The 27,500-nt window shown below is 34.6% G+C and overlaps 1 protein-coding gene across 1 annotated transcript in view; it reads left to right on the top strand.

The window, feature by feature from the left end:
* The window catches only part of LOC115214335 (nucleolar protein 4-like), a 209,925-nt gene that overhangs the window by 107,283 nt on the left and 75,142 nt on the right, over positions 1-27,500 (top strand). The window contains exon 4 of the mRNA XM_029783519.2: positions 112-228. Coding sequence (XP_029639379.1) covers positions 112-228 — 117 coding nt within the window. The remainder of the gene's footprint in view (positions 1-111; positions 229-27,500) is intronic.

The following is a 27,500-nucleotide window of genomic DNA, read 5'->3' as shown; positions in this document are numbered from 1 at the left end:
TAATCACATATGGAAACGACATGCACATTTGCTCAGTGTCGGTTATGACACTGCAACTTTATGAATTGATGGGTGAATTTACTTTATTTTTTCTTTTTCATTCTTCGACAGCTTCGCCCGACTCCACCACATCTGACGTCTGCAGCCGCTGAAGGTATACTAGCAACGGCTTGTGAAAATGAGAGCAACAACGCTAAAAGAATGAGAATGGGGCTAGAACCGTTGCCGGTAAGCTACTATTATTATTGCTTCGCTCAACCTACCTCCAACTCTCTGTCTTTTCTGCCTGCCTGGCTTTAATTTATCAGCTTTGATTTTTTTTTCTCTTTACTCTTTAAGTGTGTCTCTGTTCCTGTTTTCTGCCCCACTTTATACTGACCATCTCTTTTCAATTTCGTTTCCAATTTCAGTTTCGCTTTTTTAATCCCCACCCACTATTTCGCCGTCTTTGTCAGTTCTGCTGACTTACTCACTTACTCACTCACTCACTCTATCTCTCCCCTCTCTCCCTCTCTCTTATAATCTATATATTTATAAGTTTTTAATTCTTCATCCGCTCTACTAGATTCAGGTGCTGGAGCACCGCTTTCAGTGACTTTATCGGTCTTATTGTCTTGATACCAATCTCAGTCAATTATGTATTTTATTGATTTTTGCTTAATTAGCACATAAGTAACACAGTACAGAAAAACACAACATAAACAAGAACACTATTGTTTTCAGGGGGAACTGCACTAGGAAATACTCGCTCAAGGGGTCGTTCAATAAGAACCTCAAACAACGCGGTTGTGAAACGAACTTCTAAATACCTCCTGGCACTCTAAACACTCCAGCCAACGATTTTATAGATATGAACGACATTGTGAAAACTTTGCTAAGTAGTGCATACTATAATCGCTAAAATAGAAAACGCCACCCTCTCACTGTCCGTCCGTCCGTCTGTCTGTCCATCCATCCATCCATCCATCCAGCCAGCCAGCCAGCCAGCCAGCCAGCAATCCATTTATCTATCCATCTATGGAATATCTACACTGTTACTAAACGTGCTCAAAAAAGTAAGACACAGCCAAAAAAAAAAAAAAGAAAAGTAAAGAAAAAGACTGTACACAAACGTCTTAGATTTGATACATTGCAAAATATAGTCTAAATATCAAATAAGACGAAATGCTCATGGAGTGAATGCATTTAAATATAGAGGTACTCGATCAGTGCCGACTAGGGACTGAATAACAACAGTACCTCTGTCTCTATCTGTCTGTCTGTCTGTCTGTCTGTCTGTCTCTCTCTCTCCCTCTCTCTCTCTTTCTGTCTTTCTATTTCTGTCTGTTTCTCTTAGTACGCACACATGCGTACTAGGCATAAGAGAAAGAAACGAAGAGTGAGTGAACAAGTGAGTGAGTGAATGAGTAAGTGAGTGTGTGATTGAGTGTGTGAATAAGTGTTTGAGCAAGAAAGAGAGTGAGAGAAAGAGAGAGAGAGAGAGAAAATATTAGCTGCAGAAAAAAATTACACCGTGATTTCGACCATGCGCGCGCGCACACACACACATACGCTCTCTCTCTCTCACACACGCGCGCAATCAGGAGAATTTTCAAATAAAAAAATTCACTTCTTTATATGCGTATGTGGTGGTATCTCCCTGTACGTGTGGGTGTTTGAATGTGTGCGCTTGTTCGAGCAGAAATCACGCAACTGCAGATATCTGTATGTATGTGCTTGTGTGTGTGCGAGAGAGGAAGAGAGAGAGAGAAAGAGAGAGAGAGAAAGAGAGAGAGAGAAAGAGAGAGAGAGAGAGAGTTTATTCATTGTCTATGTCCATGAGCAGTACATAATGCATGTTATGTAACTTAACGTGTGTGTAGCATGCCAGACGCTCATATATTTACTTGATAAGGTTTGTTAGGAAAAAATATGTAAAAGACAGACTTTCCGAGGTGGATGGAGAATATAAAATGAATGAATCAACATTGTATTCCTCCTGGTTTATTTTGATCAACCTTGGAAGATGAAAATCATCAATGTAACAGTTAATACCGATAATTATATTATTATTCTTATATACTTTCGCAAGGCTGTGTGCTGACTGAATTGTGAGCACTCCGGACACAAAGCCTAACGACAATATGTCCGTCTTTAAATTATGAGTTCAAATTCCGCCGAGGTCAACGTTTTCTTTCATCCATTTCGGAGTCGATGAAATACCTACCAGTGAAGTAGGCCTTACAAAACCTCATACCTTGTGCCTATAGTAGAAAAGATTATTGTGTGTTTTCTTAAGACGACAATAGAGCAGCAGACGAAAATATCTTTCAAGTGTTTAATGCTTGGAGGCATTTTGCTTGTCTTTACATTCTGAGTTCTAATATCACCGAAGTCAACTTTGCCTTTCAACCTTTCGTAGTCAATAAAATAATAACAAGTCGAGCATTGTGGTCGATGTCATCAACTTATTCCCTACCATAAAATTCCAGGCCTTGTGCCTAAAATAGAAAGGCTATTTCAGTGATCGATAAGAAAATATCGTTGAATACTGGAGTAGATATTTCTACTGGTGCTGCTGTTCCTCCATCTTCTACTCCCTCTCCTCCAAACGTTTGTTTTGGGTTTTTTTTCTCTCTATGAAAGAAGACTTTATAATATGCTTTCTAACAGCGATGCTTGGTAGAATCTGTTGAGTGACGGTTTACATGCCTTTCTGCATTTAAAAGCTTTGATTGATAATCTAACATCAAATATCACCTACATGAACTTTGCCTTCCATCTTTCCATGGTTGATAAACTTAGTACCAACGATAAAAAAAAACTGGCATTGGGTATATTCGATCAATCCCTAAAGTTTTTGGATGTGCATCCACGTCGAAAATCTACAATTTATGCTTTCAGTGACAAACCGCCCTTTACTCAGTTGATGTTCATTTCCAATTTAAAGAGACTATAGCAGATAAGAAAGTGATCGTACCAGGGGTAGGACACAAGTCTTTCGAATGGTATTTTCTCCGCGATCAAAAAGGGATTCAGCTCAAAGCGAATCTCTCAATGTAATATGTATGTATAGCTCGGTTGCTTAAGCTAGCAATTGTCAGACGGTCATAGGAATCGATTTACCATCTACTTGGCTAGATGTAGAGTTCTAATCTGAAAAGGCTATTTGACATGTAGACACTTCATGTACGCACAAAGACATTTATATTCAGAGGCGGTTCATGAATGGATGTGTGTATAGTTACATAGGATGTACGTAAGTATGTATGTACATATGTGTGTATGTATCTATGTATGTATAGATGGATGGATGTGCAAGTGTGTGTGTGCGTGTGTATGTATGCATGTGTGTATTAGGGTACAGATTTAAGGAAGTCATTCCTTTGTTTTGTGATCATGGAGACCCCACTTTGATTCCAGTGAATAACATTTTGGGTGTCCTCTAATATAGCTTCGGGTCAGCCCAATAAAACAAGAATATAAATAAATAGTGCATGTAATCAAGCAGGTGAAATGCTCATCATCGAAAACTTATAAAATCGATTCCATACACACGCGCGCGCACACACACACTCAAACAAGCAACAGATCATACACATATGTATAAGTTTGGTGATGTAAATAGGAAAACAGAACTCAAAACAGGAGTATGTACATAATGAGAGTATACTATATGTACATTACCAATAATTTGGCAGAAATCACAGAGTTACTGAAAGGCCCTGAGTTTCGTTGGTACTTATCAAACTGGTACATTAATACCTCACTTTACGAGGATCCGTTTTACGAGACCACAGGTTTACGAGTTTTTACGAGTTATATTTCGGGTTTACGAGTTTTCGCTTTACGAGCCTTTTCCGGGAACGATTTAACTCGTATATCGAGGCATTACAATATATACAATCTCATTGATTTGAAACCAGCTTAATAAGTGCCAACGGTACGAAACTCTCGGCTCTTGAGTTCCTCTGTAACATCTGCCGTATTTTGATAAGTGTATTTCGGTGTGTGTGTGTGTGTGTGTATGTGTGTGTGTGTGTGTGTGTATGTATATGTTTCTTTATTACCCACAAGGGACTAAACATAGAGTGGACAAACAAGGACCGACAAACGAATTAAGTCGATTACATCGACCCCAGTGCGTAACTGGTACTTAATTTATCGACCTGGAAAGGATGAAAGGCAAAGTCGACCTCGGCGGAATTTGAACTCACAACGTAACGGCAGACGAAATACGGCTACGCATTTCGCCCGGCAAGCTAACGTCTCTGCCAGCTCGCCACCTTTGTGTATATATATACACACATACACACACAAATACACACACACGCACACATGTGTGTTTGGCTTAAGATGCGCGTGTGTGTGTGTGCGTGTGCTTGAGTGTTTCTGTCTATGTACGTGTGAAATGCGTATGTATAATACATAATGCTTCCATATGCAAAATTCATGCAACACTAATCAGAATACAAGTTTTTCATCTTACATTACCCAACGCATGTTGCACCGATAATAATTGTATTGTTTCTTGTTACACTGGGAGAGTTCGTTTATCCATTCATTCATTCATTCATTCATTCATTCATTCATTCATTCATTCATTCAGACATTCATCATCTATTCAGTTATTTATTTAATGCATGTTCAGAATCGACACGTTTCACATACGATCTTACCTCTGTCCAGCGAACTCACGAACTTGCCAAACTGACCGACCTCGAAAATTCTGAATGATGATGATGATGGTAATGATAATGATAATAATAATAATAATAATAATAATTAATAATAATAATAATAATAATAATGATGATGATAAAAATAATAATAATAATAATAATAATAATAATAACAGTAATAATAATGATAATAGTAATAATAATAATAATAGTAATAATAATATAATAATGATGATAATAATAATAATAAATAATATAATAATAATAATAATAATAATAATAATAATAATAATAATAATAATAATAATAATAGTAGTAGTAATAATAATAATAATAGTAGTAATAATAATAATAAAAATAATAATAATATAATAATAATAATAATAATAATAATAATAATAATAATAATAATAATAATAATAATAAACGAAGAGAAGAGAAGAAAAATGAAATAAACAACAATAGAAAAAAGAAGAAAAAATAACATTAACAACAGCAGCAAGCAACAGATCAAAGCTAATCCTGTATTACAGCGGTTCACTCCACTCCACATTGTTATGTCAAAGTGTATTAAACAATATCCACCGTTTTTAAAGGGTTGACAACACGTAGTTCAATATTGATTCATTGTAAAAATTACCGATCGATAAAGCTGTTCCAAGTGACCAGTTCAGATGTTACAGGAGACTGTATATTATTTGCAAAGCGCAGCAGAATTAACAAAAGCTAGCCAAGTTATACAGAGCGACACATTAAATCCTGTGGACAATGCTTATTCACTCTACTTTTTTTTTTCATTGATTTATTTATGCATTTTATACATGTATATTCTTTTTTACCCTTTTCCTTTTCCTCTCTTTCTTTCATTCTTTCTTTCTTTCGTTTTTGCCTGCATCTCCCATCTTCTTTGATTCTCTTTGAATTTCGCGTGTATCTTCGGGTGTGTAGATTATCAGAACCTAAACGACGGTGCTACAATGTTAGCCAATGATAGCATGTGGCCAATCACTTTTTTTTAATATATGTATTAGATTATGGAACTGACATCTATACACATTTCTCTTTCTCCTTCTATTCTCCTTCCACCTCTCTCTCCCATCTATCTATCTATCTATCTATCTGTCTTTTTCTTTCTCTCTCTCTCTCTCTCTCTCTCTCTCTCTCTCTCTCTCTCTTTGTATATATATATATGTAGTTAATCCAAACATGGACAAAGAGAAAACACAACAACGCGAGGACGAGGAATAAGTGTAGTGTTATTGGACGCTCAGGAAAGGAAAGAAAGAAGGAGGATCTCACGTTTCGAGCGGAGCTCTTCGTCGGAAACATAGAGAAAAAGAAAAAAGTCCAAAGAAGGGAAGACGGAGAAAGAAAATCATCAGCAATACACACGTGGTCTGACACACACACGCACACACACACATACATACACACACACATACACACACATATATATATACACGTATGTATTTATTAATACCTGGATAATCAAATAGATAGATTGACTGATAGATATGTATATTGGCACATATGCAAAGAAGCAATATCGCACTCACTATTTCCTCGAGTTTTAGTGATGGAGATGCTTATATACCAGCATGTCTTGTAGCAAAAAGAACGATACAAGCAAAATTAGGAAACTGAGCGCTGTTTTTCGACCCTTCTTGAAATAGCAGCCATATATCTCCCGTAGCTAACATCTTACTACTTTAGAAAATAAGTACTGCTTTATTATGCGATCTTAGGCATTCTAATTGGTTGAAGTGGATGGATAATCATGGAAAGAGCAAGAAAACCTTTGGTCGTATATTAACTAAGTCCTGGGGCTAAGCAACAAAATATATTAATCATATTAACTGGCACTCCGTCAGTTACAACGACAAAGGGTCCTGTTAATCTGATCAACGGAACAGCCTGCTCGTGAGATTAACGCGCATGTAGCTGAGCTCTCAACAGACAAATGTAGTCTTGACGTAGTTCTCAGGGAGATTCAGTGTGATACAGAGTGTGACAAAGCTGGCTCTTGGAAATACAGGTACTACTCATTCTTGACAGTTGAGTGCACTGGAGAAATGTAAAATAAAGTGTCTTGCTCAAAGACACAACGCGCCGCTGGGAATTGAACTCGTGATCTTGCGATCGCGAGTCGAAAACCCTAACCACTAAGCCACGCGACTTCATTGTCAACCAGCTAGAGAAGAAATGACTGAGTAAATGAATATACTGGACTACCCATTCGAATGTCACAATTTCTAAAGATAATAGCTTTGATTGGCTTGTTTAATGTCTACATTGCTGGTCATATGTCATCTAGAGCAAGGTACCGGCTTTATCATAACCGTCGGCTCACATCTCCGCCGTCTCTAAAGAAATTGCACACATTATAGTGACTCTTTATAAAAAGTCTAAGTAAATCTAATATTTCTATTATTTCTGTTTCATCAGAAATCGACTCTCCCGAAAAATAATATCGATTTCTAATAATAATAATAATAATAAGGATAATAATGATGATGATGATGATGATGATGATGATGATGGTGATGACGATGACGATGACGACGACGACGATGATGATTTCTTTTATTGGACACAAGAGCCAAACATGGATGACAATATCAAAGGTTGAGATACAACACGCAAACAGATGGGGCTTTACATCGATTAAGGGGAGGCTCTATAACAATAAGAATAAAGCGAAAGGATGATCCGTGCGATAATTATGTTCAACAAAAACTTAAAGCTTGTACCTTTTCGTTGACACTCGACCTTAATTTGTTTAACAAAACGTCTGTATAAGTTGCTGTTGAACGGTACCGTATGTAAAGGAAATATTCTTCTGTAGGTCTCACTTGATCATTAGAGAAAGAAAGAGAGGGAGAGAGAGAGAGAGAGAGAGTAGGAGAGAAAGAAAAATAACTCCATTGGTGTATATTGTAATGGTACAATCTTTCTCTAATCTTCCGATCCAAGAGATGAGAGATGGATGGAGTCAATAAGCTTATAATTTAGCCAAGAGTTGCACATACTAATCACGGTCAAATGCCTAGTTGATGCCAAGTGAAGTGCAATGGACATTACTCCACCTGGATTTCTCAAGGTTGTGGGACCATTGTTGAATGACATACGTCCACAATATATCAGTTTCTAAATTTTTGGTAACAGCTGTTAACATTAAGTTGCGGGAGGTGAGAACGAAGTTTCATAATTGATTGTGTGGGAGATTTTTTCCCTTTCTGGGAAGCATACCTCTGAATATATGTGTGAGACTGGAGAGTCACAACTGGAACATCTGTCATCAGAATTATGCTGGAACGTGATTGTCACAGAGTTAAGCAACGTCAACAACAACAACCATAACAACAACAACAACAACAACAACAACAACAACACAACAACAACAGCAACAGCACTGCACCTCCAATCTGACAATATAATAAAAAGGAGACGCCATCAACAAACACAAAAGAAAGGGAAAAAATAGACATAATCAACAGCATAGGAACAGCAACAACAAATACAATAATAATAACAACAATGGTTATAGGAACTACCGAGTGGAAACAAAATAGGAAGTGAGAGAAGAGAATACGATGGTTACATGAAAATCAAAATAGCCACATCGACAGAATGTAAGAAGGCATGCGGTGGTGGTGGTGCTGGTGCTGGTGGTAGAGGAGAGAGAGAAATAATGAAAGGAAGAGATACAGAAAGACGACTCAAAAATTAGAGAAAATAAAAAAAATTTTGTAAAAATAAAGAAAGAATGAACGTAAAGAAAAGATGAGGAAAAATTAAAAGAAAACAAAAACAAAAAAATTAAAAAGACCTAATGAAAAGGAAAAAATAGACAAAAAGAAAGATGTCGAAAGAGAAAATGACTTGGTTGAATTGAAGAAAGCAAATACAGCAAAAGTAAAAAGAAAGAAAACAACAGCAATAATAATTCAATAGTCTAAAAATTTCTCAAACTAAATTTATCCCTGATAAATACATAAGCTTGGCAACATCACTACAACATCTTCCTCTTCTTTTCTCTCTCTTTCTTCCTTATTTCCCATGCTTCGCCTTTCTTCAGGTCGTATTTTCACACATATAGACGCAGTACACTGCCTATTTCTCCCTCTCATACACATGCACAGACATCATGCACCCTTTTCACTTCATTTCTCTTACTATACACCACCTATTCAATATTATCTACATCCGTGTTGGCGCAGACGATAGGTGTTCGTGCAAAATGGCTGCAGTTGCCATAGTAACTTTGCGAATGTGTGTAGCAGCCGATACCACGTTGAAAGCAACCGCCATATTAATAATAATGGCCTAGGAGAAAGCTTATCTGTCGGCAACTGGTTAGTCTGTTGGTTACTGCTTTGAAATTTGTTCTCTCTGCACATACTTGCAGGAAACATGAGGTGTTATAGGCTGGGGAAAGAGGCAAAAGTACTAATGTGAACATGTGTAAATGTATGTATGTATGCATGCATGTATGTATGCGTGTTTGTATTTTTCTGTGTGTGTATTCGCATATACATACACATAAATACACGTACGTACATATGCCTTACATATATTTATAGTCTGTGCATCTGTACTATGTAGTTATCAGCAAATGCACACACACATATACACGCGTATCCGACGAGCACAATAGAAAACTTTTAAATTTGTATATGTATACATATATGAATACACAGCGGCTTATGCAAATAAAGTGTGCGTGTTTTGGTTACGTATGCAAATTTGTATTTTAGATGGTACCACACTAAACGAGATACCCATACTGTGTTTCAATGAGGGTGTAGATGCTTGTACGAATGTATATATATATATATATGTTTGTGTTTGTGCATATATACATGTGTGCCTGTACAGGCATATATGTATTTAATTTATGTATATATATATATATATATATATATATATATATATATATATATATATATATATATATATATATATATATATTCATATAAGCATATATAGAATAGTCTTTATCTAGATATAAACATATAGGCGTATATATATATACCTTTACAAATACCTACCAACCTACATACATACATACATGTGTGTGTGTACATGTTTGTGTATTAAATATCCACGAACGCATATACATATGTGTGTGTGTGAAAGAAAATATATATGTATATTGATTATGCATATACACACTCACATATACATGTATGTGTTTGTGAGTGTGTGTGTGTATGTATGCGCTATTTCATTCTTACATTGATATATTTGCAAACACATCAAAAAACAGGCATATTTAAGTTGACTTGCATACATTGCAGTTATTTGAGTTTACAGGTGTATTTACAAACACACACACACACACACACACACACACACACATATATATAATATATATATATATATATATACGTATATTCATATACATATGCATACATATATATGTGTTTGTATATATACATATATATAAATATATATGTACGCACACAATATATTTTTGTGCATATGCATATATATGTTCAATAACGCACGTGCACACTTGTACATACATATAGAGCATACGTGTACATATATATTTATGTCCCTGCATATATACACCAGGTATATATATATATATATTTGATCTATAGCATTACCTACGTATACTCGTATGCTCAGGTCTGTATATATATGGAAATTTATATACAAAAATCTGACTGTATACATACACGCACGTGTATGTTTGTGTGTGTATGTGTGTGTGTGCGTGTGTATGTGTATACATGTATGTATACCGCTATATATATTTTTTCCTCTTCTGTTTGATTTCTCATCTCTTCTTTTATCTTTCTTACTGTTCATAAAGAATTTCTTTGATAACCTTCCATCTCTTCGTCACACCACACACCAACCTACCATTTCCTCTTTGCTTCTACTGTCTCACACATCAAAACCGAACCACGGGGCCTCGACAGCCGAGAGAAATATTTTGGTTCAGCTGATACGCTTAGAGAGTAGACTTGATGAGTGTGAATGAGAAACAGACAGATATAGATGGATGTAGTCTGTGTATGCGTTTTATATGTGCTTATATATAAGTGTGTATTGAGAAGTAGATAGATCGAACAAGAGAGATGGAGTGAGTGAGGCTGGCTGAGATGGAGTGTTGTTAAAGAAAGTGTCTATGTATGCAGAAATAGATGGAAAATGTTTAAGGAAAGTGAAAGTAGAACGACAGTGGATAAAGTGTGCTAGAGAGAGGGAGAAGCTTATGATGTAAGTGGGTTGGATAGAATTAGTTGATGGCAGCAACTAAAATATTTAATTGGCGAGCATGAGAGATTGACCTGAAATATGAAATCTAGTAAGGCGGTAGATTGAAAAATTAATGTAATTATGGGCGCTGGTATGGCTGCGTGGTTAAGTATTTCGCTTCACTTTACAACCAAAATGTCTCAGCTTCGAACCTATAGTGAGATTACGTGGCGGCAGCTGCCCTTCACATGCCTATAAACATAAGCATATCAGAGATGCAGTGAGCTACTCTTATGGGTATCTGTAATTAACGAGGGTGTTATTCACCGAATGCCCATAAAAACTTATTTGTTGACCGTGAAGTAGTGTTTAGTTGCCATCCAGAAGTGAGAAAACAAATTGCTTAAGAAACCCTGTAATAGATCATAGTGGTGTTAGCGAGGTGATAGCAAATCAAAGTGTCTTCGAAATATTGTCGGTTAGGAGCATGCTATATTCATTGCAATGTTACTACTTTTTGCTGTTCAGTCATGAACGAACGAACTTATGGTGAACGATTTCTAGCACTTGCAAAATTATCACGATTTATATCTAGAAAAACATTATACAATATATCCTTCATTATGAAGGATAATCGAATAGAATTGGCTACTATTTCTACAGGTTGTGTAAATAAGGTGGCCAGACATTGGCGGCTCTTCACTGGATGTGTTTGAAATTGTAATATTAAACATTAATTGTAATACTAACCATTAAACAAGCTCGGAAGGCGGCGAGCTGGCAGAAACGTTAGCGCGCGGGGCGAAATGCTTAGCGGTATTTCGTCTGTCTTTATGTTCTGAGTTCAAATTCCACCGAGGTCGACTTTGCCTTTCATCCTTTCGGGGGTCGATTAAATAAGTACCAGTTACGCACCGGAGGCCGATGTAATCGATTTAATCCATTTCTCCTTGTTTGTCCCCTCTATGTTTAACCACTTGTGGGCAATAAAGAAATATAATATTAAACATTGGCTGTCGCAGTCCTGTAGTATGTTTTAGCCATTAATGGTCGAAACCAGGCAACAACTAACCCCGTACCTTCAAATTGAAAATGTCCTTAAGTATAACACAAAGGTATGAAATTTACACAGCCTTATGTCACTTTTCCCTCTGGTATTGATCTTCTTGAAGATGTTATTAACTTCATGATGTATTTATATGCGTGTAGGACCATTCAAAGCCCTCTCGCTTTCCCTCTTTCCCTCTCTATCCTTCTCTCTGTGTCTGTTATTCTATTTCACTTGCTCTATTTCAATCTTCTTTTTCTATGTATACCATATAATCTCAACCTTTATCTGTCTGTCTGTCTGTCTGTCTATCTATCTATCTATCTATCTATCTATCTATCTATCTATCTATCTATCTATCTATCTATCTATCTATCTATCTGTCTATCTACCTATATATTTCTGTTTGTATGTCTATCTTTCTATCGACCAATTTGTCTGTCTATCTATCTATCTATCTATCTATCTATCTATCTATCTATCTATCTATCTATCTATCTATCTATCTATCTATCTCTCTCTCTCTCTCTCTCTCTCTCTCTCTCTCGCTATCTATCTATCTATCTTTCCCTCCCTCAGTCCCTCTATCTATCTATAAAATAACTATTGGCCTTCACTTTAAATGTAACAGTCGCACGAATACACACACGCATGCTTAATAGGCCCGACCCTCCATATAATCGCACAAACATATACCCAATACACATATTTGTCAATACATAGTAAATCTATAAAAATTTTTTTTTTTTTTAAACCACGCACATATACAATATTTGCCTCCAACCCAGCTCCTCACAGATATACATACATTCTCAAAACAAATACTTATAAATACTTATTCGCTCCTTGTAGAATGATAAATATTTCACACAGTCACACACGCAGAAAATTTCACACATTTTTACACGCATACACACTTTCACACTTATTCTACGTTTCTAAATTTCTTTTGTTAAGCTTTCGTTTCTTTTTAAATTCCTTTATCAGTTTCATACGTATGTACGCGTATATTTATGTTGCATGTATGTACACACACACATACATATACACCACACACCACACATATATATATATATATATATATATATATATATATATATATATATATTAATATGTGTGTGTGTGTGTGTGGTGTATTTATATTACAATATATATATATATTATATATATATATATATAATATATATATATAATATGTGTGTGTGTGTGTGTGTGTGTGTTTTTATTTAATACATATATATATATATATATATATTATATATATATATTGCGCACATTATATAATTCATATATATATGTATATAATTCATGATTATTTTATTATTTTTATTATTATTATTTTTTTTTTTTGTGCTTCCCGTATTTTCCACTCGATCTTTAGTTTTAACGATAGAAATTTATTTGAAAAGGTGAAAAAAACGTGTTTTTATACTTAAAACCATTGAATGTATCATACATACGCACGATACGTAATCATACATACGCTCACATTCAGGCATATATATATAGCTACCTATATGCGTAACAAACAATCTGTATGCGTCACATACATTCTCGGATACATGAATAAATACATGCAAACACACACAAACTCAATTACATATATGTGAACATATGATTTGCACATACAATATTTGCAAGCAAATATTGTAGCTAAATGTATATAGGTGGATCTACACCGATTTCAATGCTGATTCTTTCGTTTATTCAGTCATTGAAATGTAGATGCAAGTGGTCGAGTACACCACAGACGCAGTAATCTTTAACGTAATTCTCAAGCAGAATTATCGTGGCACAGTTTGTGACTAGCTTGAGGTTATGATTTATAAGTAGAGTCCATCCGTATGGCTTCAATATCTTTCTCCTAAAACAATTAAAAGAAAATATCTTATAGCGAAAAACGTTTGCCCAAAATAAGATCGAGTTATACAGGAATTCATGATTGCAAGGCGGAATCCTAAACCATTTAGCCTGATAGAATCAATTCATAAAATACACATACATACACTTGTGCGTGCATATATATATATATATATATATATATATATATATATATATATATGCACGAACAAGTGTATGTATGTGTATGCATTTATGAATTGATTCTCTCAAGGCTATGGTTTAGGATTCGTCTCGCATATGATTCATGTATTATATTATATATCTATATATATATATATATATATATATATATATATCTTTAATTTTATTGCTAGGGAATAAAAATTCCGCATAAGAGGGGTTCAAACTATTCTCAATGAGGAAATATATATTTTCATTTAGAGATAGAGGCCCTTCATCTCACTATATAAAAAAAGAATTTTTATTTTACCTACTATTTTATAACTTCGCTACACGTGTATATTGCATATATATGTATTATAATAGATATAATTATATTATATCACGTGATCACGTGACATACCAGACCATCAGATGTTGTTAACACGCTGGTCACAAGCGTTCGCATTGTTTTAGCCTTCGAAGACCACCCCGCTGGCTAAGCGAAGCAGGCCAACAGAAGAAAGAGTGGGAGAAAGATTGGTGAAAGAGTACAGCAGGGATCACTACCACCCCCTGTGAGAGCATCGTGGAGCTTTTAGGTGTTTTCGCTCAATATAAACACTCACAACGCCCGGTCTGGGAATCGAAACCGCAATCCTGCGACCGCGAGTCCGTGCCCTAACCACTACGCCATTGCGCCTCCACATATATAGTATATATATATATATATTATTATATATATATAATATATAATATATATATATTATATATATATATATATATATATATATATATATATTATATATAATATATATATATAATACTATATATATCTATATTTATATATATATATATATATATATATATCTATATATATATATTTTAATCCCAAAGGAAACAAAAAAAACAACTCCAGGAACAATTACAGTATTATTATGATAGGCGTCAGGACTGATGGAAGCAGGGAATATTATATATATAAATATATAATATATATATCTATATATAATATATATATATATATATTATATCATATATATATATATATATATATATATATATATATGTATGTAATATACGTGGATACACTATTTGAAGATAGTCCATACATTCACTTTCACTTTCACGTAAAAAGAAACTTACTCCTCCAAACTTGCATTTTCATATGTGTTAAAATCATGTAAATACACACACACACACACATATGTGTGTATGCTAATGTATTTAAGTCTGTATGTACACAGAAATATACATACATGCATATATACACACACATACGTATATGTGTGAAAGATGACCGACACTAGAAATTGTCCTTCATGATTAGTCTTCTGGCCTGATCTGGTGTCAAGCAGTGGATAATGAAGCCTATATGGTTCTGTAATACTCCCTCCCATATTGTGCACGATATAGAAGATGCAACAAGCTGTTGGGTATTAGATTTATATCTTTACGGACACAACACTTTCTTCCTAACACACGCAATCTCATATGAATCGCTATATTCAAAAGATGTGGGTACATGTTCGTATGTAAGCATGGAAACCTGCATACATACATGCATATTACATATTGAAACGCATGCACTTGTTCGTCATCAAATGTCTCATATGTTAATTTAAACATCATACGCATTGTCTTATGTTGTGTAGAAGGAAGTATAAGATAAGAATGTATCTCCGTGTGCAATTATATATTGGTGCAAGGTAGAGACGTTAATAATCTTATACTGTGCATTCCGCTTCTCTTCCCGTCTCTTACACTTTCTGTCTCCCTAACTCTAATTCGCTAATACACATCTTACACACACCAACCCACCCAACTAACTAAAACATATATATATATATGTATGCATGTATACATATGTACATACACATATATATAGTTTCATTTATTTATTCATATGTATGTAAATGCATATAAAAATGAATATATGTATGTGCACATGTATATACATGTATATCCATGAGTACATCCATGTGTATATATATATATATATATATAGATATATATATATATATACATATACACACAGACATACAGATAGATATAGATATATCACAAGAATAAGATATACAAAATGTGCTTCATTACGTTTCTATCATTATATTTCATATCTTGCACAATACATATATGTGGGTAACCATGTGGGTTAATATATGTACATATATATACACATAGAAACACACAATTACACTCTCATAATTTTTAGACACAAGCGCATGTATATATGTGTGTGTGAGTGTGTGAGTGTGCGTGTGTGTGTGTGTGTGTGTGTGTGTGTGTGTGTGTGTGTGTGGTGTGCAGATATCTAGATATCTATCTTACTTCTGGGAAACGACAATCAATACATAGCCACAAGGGAACTTGCCAAGAAGATGACATCTATACAATATTGGATTGTATTTTAGAATTTTATTCAAGTTTTCATTTGAGTTGCATTGGAATGCCATAACTATCTATATTCGTTGTCCATTGAAGGCAGTAGATAAGGTGTGGCAGGAACTAAGATGAAAAAAAAAATCGATTATGAATGAACAAATATATAAACAGAGAATGCAGAACTTATGTAGAAATCTCTTTACATCACAACGTACAGGCATTCGTACATCGATGCATACATATTTGGGTGTGTCATATATACATACGTAAACATAGAGAGATAGATAGCCATAGATAGATAGTTATATATATGTCTGTATATATATATATATATATGTATGTGTATGTGTGTCTATAAATCTATATATGCGTGTGTGTCTGTGTGTGTGGTGTGTTTGTACACGTGTAAATGAAGAAACGCAAGTAGCACTCAAGACAGTTGATTGGTGTTGCATTTTTTTTATGCATTTAAAAATAGTTTAACTCGGCTTCCATCCAATAAATGGTTCGTGGACGAGCAGGACATGTTCATCTCTGTCTCCGAATATTTAACAAGATAGTCGTATCCTATGCGCCTATGAAACCTTAAGTCATTTAGTCATGTGGAGCGGATTCAAAATGTCATATGTACATACATACACACACACACATATATATATATATATGTCTGTGTGTGTGTGTATGTGTGTGTGCGTCTGTGTGTGTATGTATATACGAATCTGTGTATGTATTTATGTAAACGTATGTGTATATATACATACATATGTACATATATGTATGCATACACACACATACACACAAACACACACACACAAACACAGATATATATATGTTTATGTATATATATATACATATATATATTATATATATATGCGTGTGTGTCTTTGTGTTCAAGTATATATATATATATATATATATATATATATATATATATATAATATATATATATATATATATATATATTCATATATATATATGTGTGTGTGTGTGTATGTGTGTGTGTGCGTCTGTGTGTGTATGTATATACGAATCTGTGTATGTATTTATGTAAACGTATGTGTATATAACATAAAATGTACATATATGTATGCATACACACACAACACACAAACACACACACACAAACACAGATATATATATGTTTATGTATATATATACATATATATATGTATATATATATGCGTTGTGTGTCTTGTGTTCAAGTATATATATATAGATATATATATATATATATTCATATATATATATGTGTTGTGTGTAGTAGAAGACACTTGCCCAAGTGGGACTGAACCCGGGACCATGTCGTTCTTAAGCAAGCTACTTACCACGCAGCCACTCCTACACCTGTATGTATATATATATATATATATATATATATACACACATATGCGCGTGTGTATGTATGTTTACACTCACTCTCACACACGCTTAAAACGCTACTTTGGCGTAGGCATATCCTAGTGACTTCTTATGAAACATGATTTAGCAATAGCTGTGTTATTTTGTTCATGGTGCTCTGGGTTCAGAAAAGGAGTTAAGTATATATTATAAGCCCCTGAGCAATGCAATACACTGGGACTATATACACAACTGCAACAAACGTAGGTTAGCATGGATCCTCAGACTCGTTACGTCTCCTGCTAACTGCCTTTTGAACCATGTTTTAAGAGGCCACTAGGTGAGACGTTTTACAGTGATGTAGCAGTTATGGCTAGTTTTCTTTCCTTCCTTTTTATTCAATCACTGAAGTAATCACTTATATACTCTCGATTGGAGACATCGACCAATGGAGAAAAAGAAAGGAACATATTGTTTTGTTCATATGTTTGAGGTTTTTACCAAAATACATGTAACAAATAGTTCTTGAAAATTTGGTGAAGCATGTGGTGCTGACTGAATAAGTATCATAACTCTTAACAGTGTTAAAATGATGTAAACAAATCTCAGAATGATTGGCTGACTGACTGTACTTGGAATCCTGACAATTCCATTTCCTTCCTAGTCTCTGAAGAAAGCCATATAACTATCGAATTTCATTTCACCATTGAATGCCTTATCTCAAAATAAGTTCTGTCTAAATTGAAATTATTCAGTTACTTCAAGTCTTTTGCACATATTCTTCGATTCAGTTATTAATCCCATTCAACTATGTGACAGAAACACGTTACTCAATATTACAAGCTTGTTGCTTTCGACGCTTCTCTCACATGGAGAGGTTATCTCTGTTTGATAATAGCAATATGCTAGCACCAATGACCTTTTAGTTTAGTAGTATTTGGTATTGGATATGATTTGAAAGTTAGCAAGTTAGTTTCATGGTTCTTCCCGCCTAAACAGGACTTCAAGTTACTGAAAATAATCTTATAAATTGCAAGTTTATGTTTGTAATGTGCCTTGTTGCGTTCATATAAAACACAGTGCTTGTTTAATGCCGCTAAAAGAGAAGAAATAAGGTATTTGTCAAACCAGAAAGCGATAGGAACTGTTTGATTTATTGAAATACACGAATTCACAATGACGATTACTACATCAGGCACAATACAAATTTTCTCATGGAAGAAATCAAATGCGGCACTGGGATTTCTTTTGACGTCCTGCTGAAAGTTACGTAATGTGGAATGATTCTAGATTTCTGATTATAGTTATTTTGCCCTACTCAGCTAAAGTTCTTGAAAAAGACACATGTTGTCAGAGTGTTTTATAATGGCTATAACATTAGTCAAATGTTGCTCACATAGTCGGCATTAAGGTGATTTTACTTTACTAAGGTACCTAATTACAGCTACGTAGCTTGAGTGACTATTTATTTTCCCCTTTAGAAGGCATACTGTTCAGTAAGGGAAAAAGTATATTAAGCAGTAACTCTTCTATCTATTATATAACTTTCAGAAAATTTGGACTAAATATATATTAATCCATAATGATTTAGAAATGAGAACATATTAAACATTGCTGCCCCAGTCACACTATAATTAAATAAAAACCGGTACGCTCGAGAATGGAATATATTTGGTCATTTGTCTGCTCGATTAAGGTTGATCTGGGGCTACACAATAACAAATGTAATATTATAAAGGAAACATGCGCGTGGTCTGCTTCTTTTGATCATGAACAATATACAACTAAAACGCTCGAAAGTCGCCACGCAGTTTAGCCATCACAAACTTCGATAATCACTTATAGCAATCTCACATATATATATATCACTGACATCTGGTCCTCTTCAGGACCAGAAACAAATAGGATTTAGTGCACTGTTGTAGTAGGAGACACATTATTGAAGAATTATTGATTTCATGAAAGGCTAGAAAAATTGATGATATTAATTTGATTTTTAAAAGATTTGAGTGGATAGCAGAAATCTATACCGATATTGTGACATTTTCGTGAAGCTTGTTATAAAGTTTGTATTATATATATGGAGAGAGAGAGAGAGAGAGAGAGAGAAAGAGAGATGATCGTTACACTTCTTCCAGCACATCAATGTGTCTGTGCGCATATCTATATGAGAGTGTTTGCATTTATTTATGAAGCTACGCCTGAGTTTCAATAGGCAAAAGTTTCCTGCGGACGCACTTATCAAATTTTGTTCAAGCTCGTTTGATTGAAACTTGAGTCACTTATATAGCTTTATGCAACTATCAAATAGATATATGAGCTCTTCTTTTGTATTGAGTTCCATTTCTTCGGTTTGTACCACCAATCCAATACATGCGACACGAAAGCACAGATAAACACACATAAACACGCATGCACACATACGTGAATGCAAACATCTCACATCAGCGCATACAAACCTATATAGCTTTCACATTTCTACGCAGTGACATGTAATAGAATATCTATTTTAATTATTTTGTAGTATATCATGAATTCATCTCAGATAGATCAATACACTGATATAACTATTTACATACACATATGTTCAAGCATACACACACACACACACACACATACACATACACACACACATGAACACACACAAATATGAACACACACACACACACACGAAATAAAACTACATGGATCACCATCGGTTTTCCCGATGAGTATTGCATTGAATTGTATAGAATTAGTGAGAGAATATTCTCTCTAACCTTTTCACTCTTTATGTAAATCTCCTGCAGAACAAGCATTACAGTGTGTGTGACAAAAAATATACATTGAGATACAGATACTGTACACTCAACGAATTTCCTCGATTTCCCCTGAAACCCAAATTCTCTCTAAGGTGTCGGGCGCTTCGTTATCTTAAAGCAAAAATGAGACATATTTAAGATACCATTTTGTAAATCAGACAGAGGACCTCATTTCACGAGGCAGGCTTCTTAACCACTTAGCCATTACTTTCTCTCTCTCTCTCTCTCTCTGTTTTTCTATGTATATATATGCATGTATGCATGAATGCATATATATGCTTGCATATACATACATACATACATACATACATACATACATACATACATACAACATACACACACATACATATGTGTGTAGATTTATGTGTGTATACATATGTATGTATATATATATATGTATATATGTATTTATATATATATGCATTTGCTCCCTTCTTTTCATATGTATACATAAATATTGAATATATTATGTGTATAGAATTTACATACATTTAGTTATTTTCCCATAAACCTTCATATACTTAACTCAGCTAAAGTTGTGTGCTAATGCAGTATGCACCTAAGTATGTATGTATATATGTACATATGTACATACATATATGTATATATATATATATATGTACACACACACATACACACACAATGTTTATATGTAACTTTATATTACATCGTATGTGGTGTTGCAATAAACAGAAAAAAGTTATATTTTAAATGGATAATAATAATAATAATAATAATAATAATAATAATAATAATAATAATAATATAATAATAATAATAATCAGAAGAAGAAGAAGAAGAAGAAGAAGAAGAAGAAGAAGAGAAGAAGAAGAAGAAGAACAACAACAACAACAACAACACAACAACATCATCATCAACAACAACAACAATAACAGCAACAAACATAACAATAATCATTTGAAATAATGATTTGAAATAAAATAAAGGGGAAAAATAGTGGATAAATAAAGAAATATAATAATATACGAAATAAAGATAGGAAAAAAAGATGGTATTTGGAATAATCAAACGATGATACTTAACAAAATGGAAGATCTTTGGAAAATGAAGAATTGGTCGAGAGAATCTGTGTGTGTATGCGTACATACATATGCGTCCGCATGCAAGTATGAATCTATGTATGTAAATATATATATATATATATTAATGTGTATGTATATGTATTAAAACAAAGAAATTATAAAGAAAGTGTAACGTTATGACAAAAATCATACAAGGAAAAGAATTTGAAAAGTAAATTGTAAAAATCGAAAGAAGAAAAAAGAAGTATTGAATCAAATTCGAAAAAAAAAAACATAAACAAAACAAACAAACAAACAAAATCAACGAACTTAAAAAAATACAAGGAAAAACAATAATTTAAGTGAGAAAACTATGTGCGCGTATATATACATAAATGCATATATATATATACATATATATATATATATTATAGACTTTAAGTGTAACGGAATAGAAATAACAAATACAGCACCCATACATGCATTCGTTTACATAAGTGTTTGTATATTTGCGTATGTATATGTATGGAAATTCTTAGTTGTTTATTCACATGTGGGTGAGTGTATTTGGGGACTACAGGAGAATTAAAAACGAAATAAAAGAAAGCGAAAAATGTGATAAGAGGTAGATAAAGAAGATTTTTGCCAATTCCGGGATTGCTTTTTGAATGATGGCAGTGTACAAAAGAAAATATGGAGGGAACGGCGCTTATGCTTACACGTATATGTATATGACGTTGCTGTGTTACTTTTTCGTTATTTTTGTTATTAGAACAGAAATCCTCACCCCCTCTTCTACTTCCTCCTCCTCCTCCTCTTCCTCCTCACCGCCACCACCACCACCACCACCACCACCCCCACCGTCGTCATCGTTGTTATTAATTTTAATGAATTTTTTATTATCGTTATTTATATTGTTATTATAAAATTTATTAATATAACATTCGTAGCTGGTGGTGGCGATGAGTGCGTTGGTGGTGGTGGCGATGAGTGCGTTGGTGGTGGTGGTGGTGGTAGTGTTGGTAGTTATAGTAATGGTATTGGCTTTGTTACTTGGGAAGCTGGAGGGGGTTTGGCGTCCTATTGAATGACGTAAGAGTGCTTGTATTATAATATATATATATATATATATAGTTTGGTGTATTGTGTTGCTATTGGCGGACATGTTGATAGGAGAGTTTGCAACCGTAATGGGTGGGGTGCTATACTGGTGACGGTCGTTCTTTGTTGTATTGTTAGTATATGGTGTTCTTGTTTTCTTGCTTGTTTTCTGACAATTGCAAATGGCCGATTATGTTGCGATGATGATGATGTCATCACTGTTTTGATGTTGCTGATAGTGTTGTTGCATTGTTACAATTCTTGCTTAGTTCGAAGTCAGCGCTATTTGCACTGATGTATAATAATCAAAGGCATTCCAACCTTTATGATCCTAGAGCATTTTCAGGCATAGTATATCTGAGACTACCTTATCGGCAATGTCCTTGCTCTTTAAAGACAATAATATTTGATTTGAAAGAAATTTGCTTTCTATTTCTAGCAGGTCACGGACCACGTAGAAACTCTTGTTGCTAGTCATGAGGTTAGTAGCTGTGGTTGTAGTTGTGTTTGTGATCCTAGAGCATTTTCAGGCATAGTATATCTGGGACTACCTTATCGGCAATGTCCTTGCTCTTTAAAAACAATAATGTTTGATTTGAAAGAAATTTGCTTACTATTTCTAGCTTGTCACGGACCTCGTAGAAACTCTTGTTGCTAGTCATGAGGTTAGTAGCCGTGGTTATAGTTGTGTTTGTTGTGCTAATGGCTGTTAAGACGATATCAACTAGCTTGGACAATAATGAAATGAAATGCAATGAGGTAACGACGTTGATCGTTGTATTATTAGTACATCTGACAATGAACAGTGATACTGTGATTATCTCTAGTTGTATTGTTGGTAAAGGTTGTGGTACGACAACCTTTACCAACAATAAAGGTTGTGGCTGTGGTTGTGGTGAGAAAGAATAGAGGTGATTGTATACATTGAATGGCACGTACTGATATTGTCATCTTTAGTATATACGCTTATTTTATCTTTTACTTGGGACGTAAAGCAGGGCCTATGATCCTTTACAGATCATCCGAGACTAGTGGAAGGGGTTGAGGGAGAAGTTATCCTCAGGTTGGAGATCTGGTCTCATACTTTACTTGTGGAATGAGCAATGTTTTACGAAAACGGAATCGCTCTGCCTTAAATAGAAAAATTCCAAGGAAATTTTCCGTTAGGCGTTCTATTCAGTCTTGCGGATCGCAGGTTTGCGCATGCCTAGTGTACAACAAAGTTGACTCCGGCTAAAGACAGACGAGTTGGTAGGCGACGGATTAAATCTTTCAGGATTTGAGCTCAGAACGCAAAAGAGACGAAAAAAATTCTGAAAGGCAATCAGTTCGACATTCTTGTACTTCCATCAATCCACCGCCTTGCAGATTGTGCTGAGGCCGATTTATATCCCCATTTCAAATCTACATCTTCTGAGCTGTACGTAGTTGATTAAAATTAGTACCAGTCAAATATATAATTGATGGCCGAATTTAATGAAACAATATCATACTTTTTTCAGTAAAAGCTTCATGTTCTGCTTGATTTTTGCATTAGATGATTCCTCGTTTTCGATTTTTATTCTAGCATATCAGTTTCGGATCTTTTCAAATGGGATTAAATTGCATAACTATGTTTGTCGTATCTGATGCTATTTTAGAAATGGTTTTGCCGAGCCAAGATTGAGTGAACCACTAATAGAAGGCATTTCAGAGTAATTATACCGTTGTTAAATTTTCCGCTTATTCCTTTTTTTGTTTTTGTTTTAAACTCAAATGTTGTGATTTGAGAGTGAGGTTTAACTGCTATTGCTAGCGTGGCGTGCATACAAATACAGGGCTTTGCTAAATCTATGAGTTTCAATTTTGCGTTGTTTAATCGAATATGTTACACTTATCTTTCGAGAATACTTTCCTTCTCAATATCACCAGGATTGCCATCACTATATCTCGCTGCAAACACAATTCATACATAATTTACAGCTTAACGGAACAAGAAAGACCGAAGTAAAATGAATAATTTGCCCAAGGAACAAATCATAATAGCACTAACGAAATCTTAACTTACATCACTTGAGATGCGAGTCTGATTTATTATTCACTCGATTATTTCAATTGATTTATCTATCTCGCTGGGTCTATCGGTCTGCTTATAATCTATCTATCTATCTATCTATCTATCTATCTATCTATCTATCTATCTATCTATCTATCATCTATCTATCTATCTATCTATATATCTATCTATCTATCTATCTATCTATCTATCTATCTATCTATCTATCTATCTTTCTATCTATCAGTCTATCTGTCTGTTCTGTCTGCCTGTCTTTCCTCTATTTCTCTCTATCTCTTTATTAATCTATGTATTATCTCACTCTCTCTCCTCTCTATCTTTCTCTCCCTCTCTATCTATCTATCTATCTATCTATCTATCTATCTATCTATCTATCTATCTATCTATCTATATATATATATAATATATTATATATATATATATTTATCTGTCAGTCTGTCCGCCTGTCTGATTATCTAGTTTTCTTTCGCTCTGTTAGAATATGTATGTGTGTATGTGTGTGTGTGTGTGTGTGCGTGCATATGTGTGCGAGCGCGCATGGGTGTGTGTGTCTGTGTGTGCATATGTGTTAATGCACGTGTGCGTATGCGTGACTATTTACTATCTAGGCAACCGTTAATCGATGAATACGTATGTATGTATGTGTGTACCAGTTTGTGGTACGTATGTGCGTGTGTGCGTGCGCGTGTGTGTGTATGTTTGTGTGTGTGTGTGTGTGTGTGCGTGCGCGTGTGTGTATATGTGTATGTTTGTGTGTGTGTGTGCGTGTGTGTGTGAATCTGTGAGCGCGTGTGTGTGTGAATCTGTGAGCGCGTGTGAGTTTGTGGATTGTGCATGTGTATTTGGAAAAAATCCTATACTTAAGTTCAGGTGAGAAACAGTAAGAAGTGAAAGTGAAAGTGAAAGAAGAGCGAATACTTGTGATGCTGGGATGAGGTTGTGGACGGGTGGATAGAGAGAGAGAGAGGAGCATGTGAACAACAATCGTTATCTGAGATTACAGTTGGAAAACGAAGTATGAACGTAGCTCAAGTAGCCAACGGGTTTGATCCTGCTTATCTGTATAGGAATTATGTAAACGAGGTGTCATGTCACAGAATCTCAGTTAGATTTCTGATTTGTCATCAGTGTCTGGGAGAAACGATCTGATCTAGACAGATGCACACACTAGAAGTAATATGATACACCACGGCTGAACTATTCCGTGCAATGCTTTTCTTTATGTACTCGCTGAGCATGCACATACATACGCATAGACGCATTTCTGTAGAGGATGTTTCAAGACTTTGAAACAAAAGAATAGTTGTTAACATGTAAAAGACATTTTGTATCTATGTATGGGAAACAGAGGCACATACAAGCTTTCACTTTTACACCACTATCCAAATGTAATTGTATGTGTATAACCCATAGACACAACCATCTGTCGCCAAACACACACGCGCGTGCAAACAAACAAACAAACAAACAAGCAAGCAAGCAAGTTATACATATTTTAGTAGTTTTACACAAAAACTTTTCAGAAATAAGAAAAAACTCATCATCAATTAGATGCTTGGTTCTGAAAACAAAGCTTTCCAGAATTAATAATATATATATGTGTGTGTGTGTGGGTGTATTAATATATATGTATATATATATATATGATATGTGGTGTGTATATAATATATATATATATATATATATATATACTGATATATTAACATAAATACATACATACATACATACATACAAAGTGAGAGAGAGAGAGAAAGAAACATACGAGCACCCGTACCTATGTCAAGTAAAGTTTTTCCTCTTTACTCTTTAAAGCGTTTCAGTCATTTGACTGTGGCCATGCTGGAGCACCGCTTTTAGTCGAGCAAATCGACCCCAGGGCTTATTCTTTGTAAGTCTAGTACTTATTCTATCGGGCTCTTTTACCCGAGCCACTACGTTACGGGGACGTAAAGCACCACCATCTGTTGTCAAGCGATGTTAGGGGGAGAAACACACACAAACATATACACGCGCACATCCATATATACATATATACGAAGGGCTTTTTTCCAGTTTCTGTCTATCAAAGCCACTCACAAGGTTTTGGTCAGCCCGAGGCTATAGTAGAAGACACTTGCCCAAGGTGCCACCACGCCGTGGGAATGAACCCGGAACCATATGGTTGGTAAGCCATAAGTTTCATAAAGCCGGTTTCTGAGGAATCATGATTCCTGGACCGTAGGGAGAGAGAGAGAGAGAGAGAGAGAGAATAGAGAGAGAGAGAGTCGCATGGCATAGTGTTTTGAAGGTTGCACTCATGATTCCTGGACCGGAAGATACGTTCTGTTCTTGAGCAAAGCACATTGCTCCAGTCTACTCAGCTGGCAAAATGAGTAATCCAGCGACAGACCACCTAGGGGTAAATGTGTACGTCCCAATATCTGAGAAACCGGCTTTATAAGCTTATGGCTCGGGAAGGACTTGTGTGTGTATAAAATAAATTTGGGGATATTTCTTATTTGAACTTTTATTTGTCTACATTTACATTGAATCCTGATAAATATATTTTCGCTCTATATTAAGTTACACTGCTTGCTGTCGATCTTACGTTACCCATCATAAAACTATTTCAACGAAAAACAGAGCTTCTTATTATTCAACAACACGGCGTGTATTATGTTTTAGAATATTCAATTGATCTCAGGTCATTTAGTTATTTTAATTGAAGTAATAAAAGCTGGCGTAATTTATATTGAATATCTTATCTGATATATATTTCGGCTCTTTTAAAAGTTATTTGTATATAACATATCTGAGTATAATTTGATTGCACGTTAAGAGAGTGTTTAAGATCAAAACTAGAAATGTCTTTCAGTGTTCCAAGTATGCTATATA

This window comes from Octopus sinensis, linkage group LG7 (genome assembly GCF_006345805.1).
Source record: "Octopus sinensis linkage group LG7, ASM634580v1, whole genome shotgun sequence".
In the NCBI taxonomy this organism is placed as follows: Eukaryota; Metazoa; Mollusca; class Cephalopoda; order Octopoda; family Octopodidae; genus Octopus; species Octopus sinensis.
The sequence above is the reverse complement of the archived record's forward strand: the minus strand, read 5'-3'. Positions and strand labels throughout refer to the sequence as shown.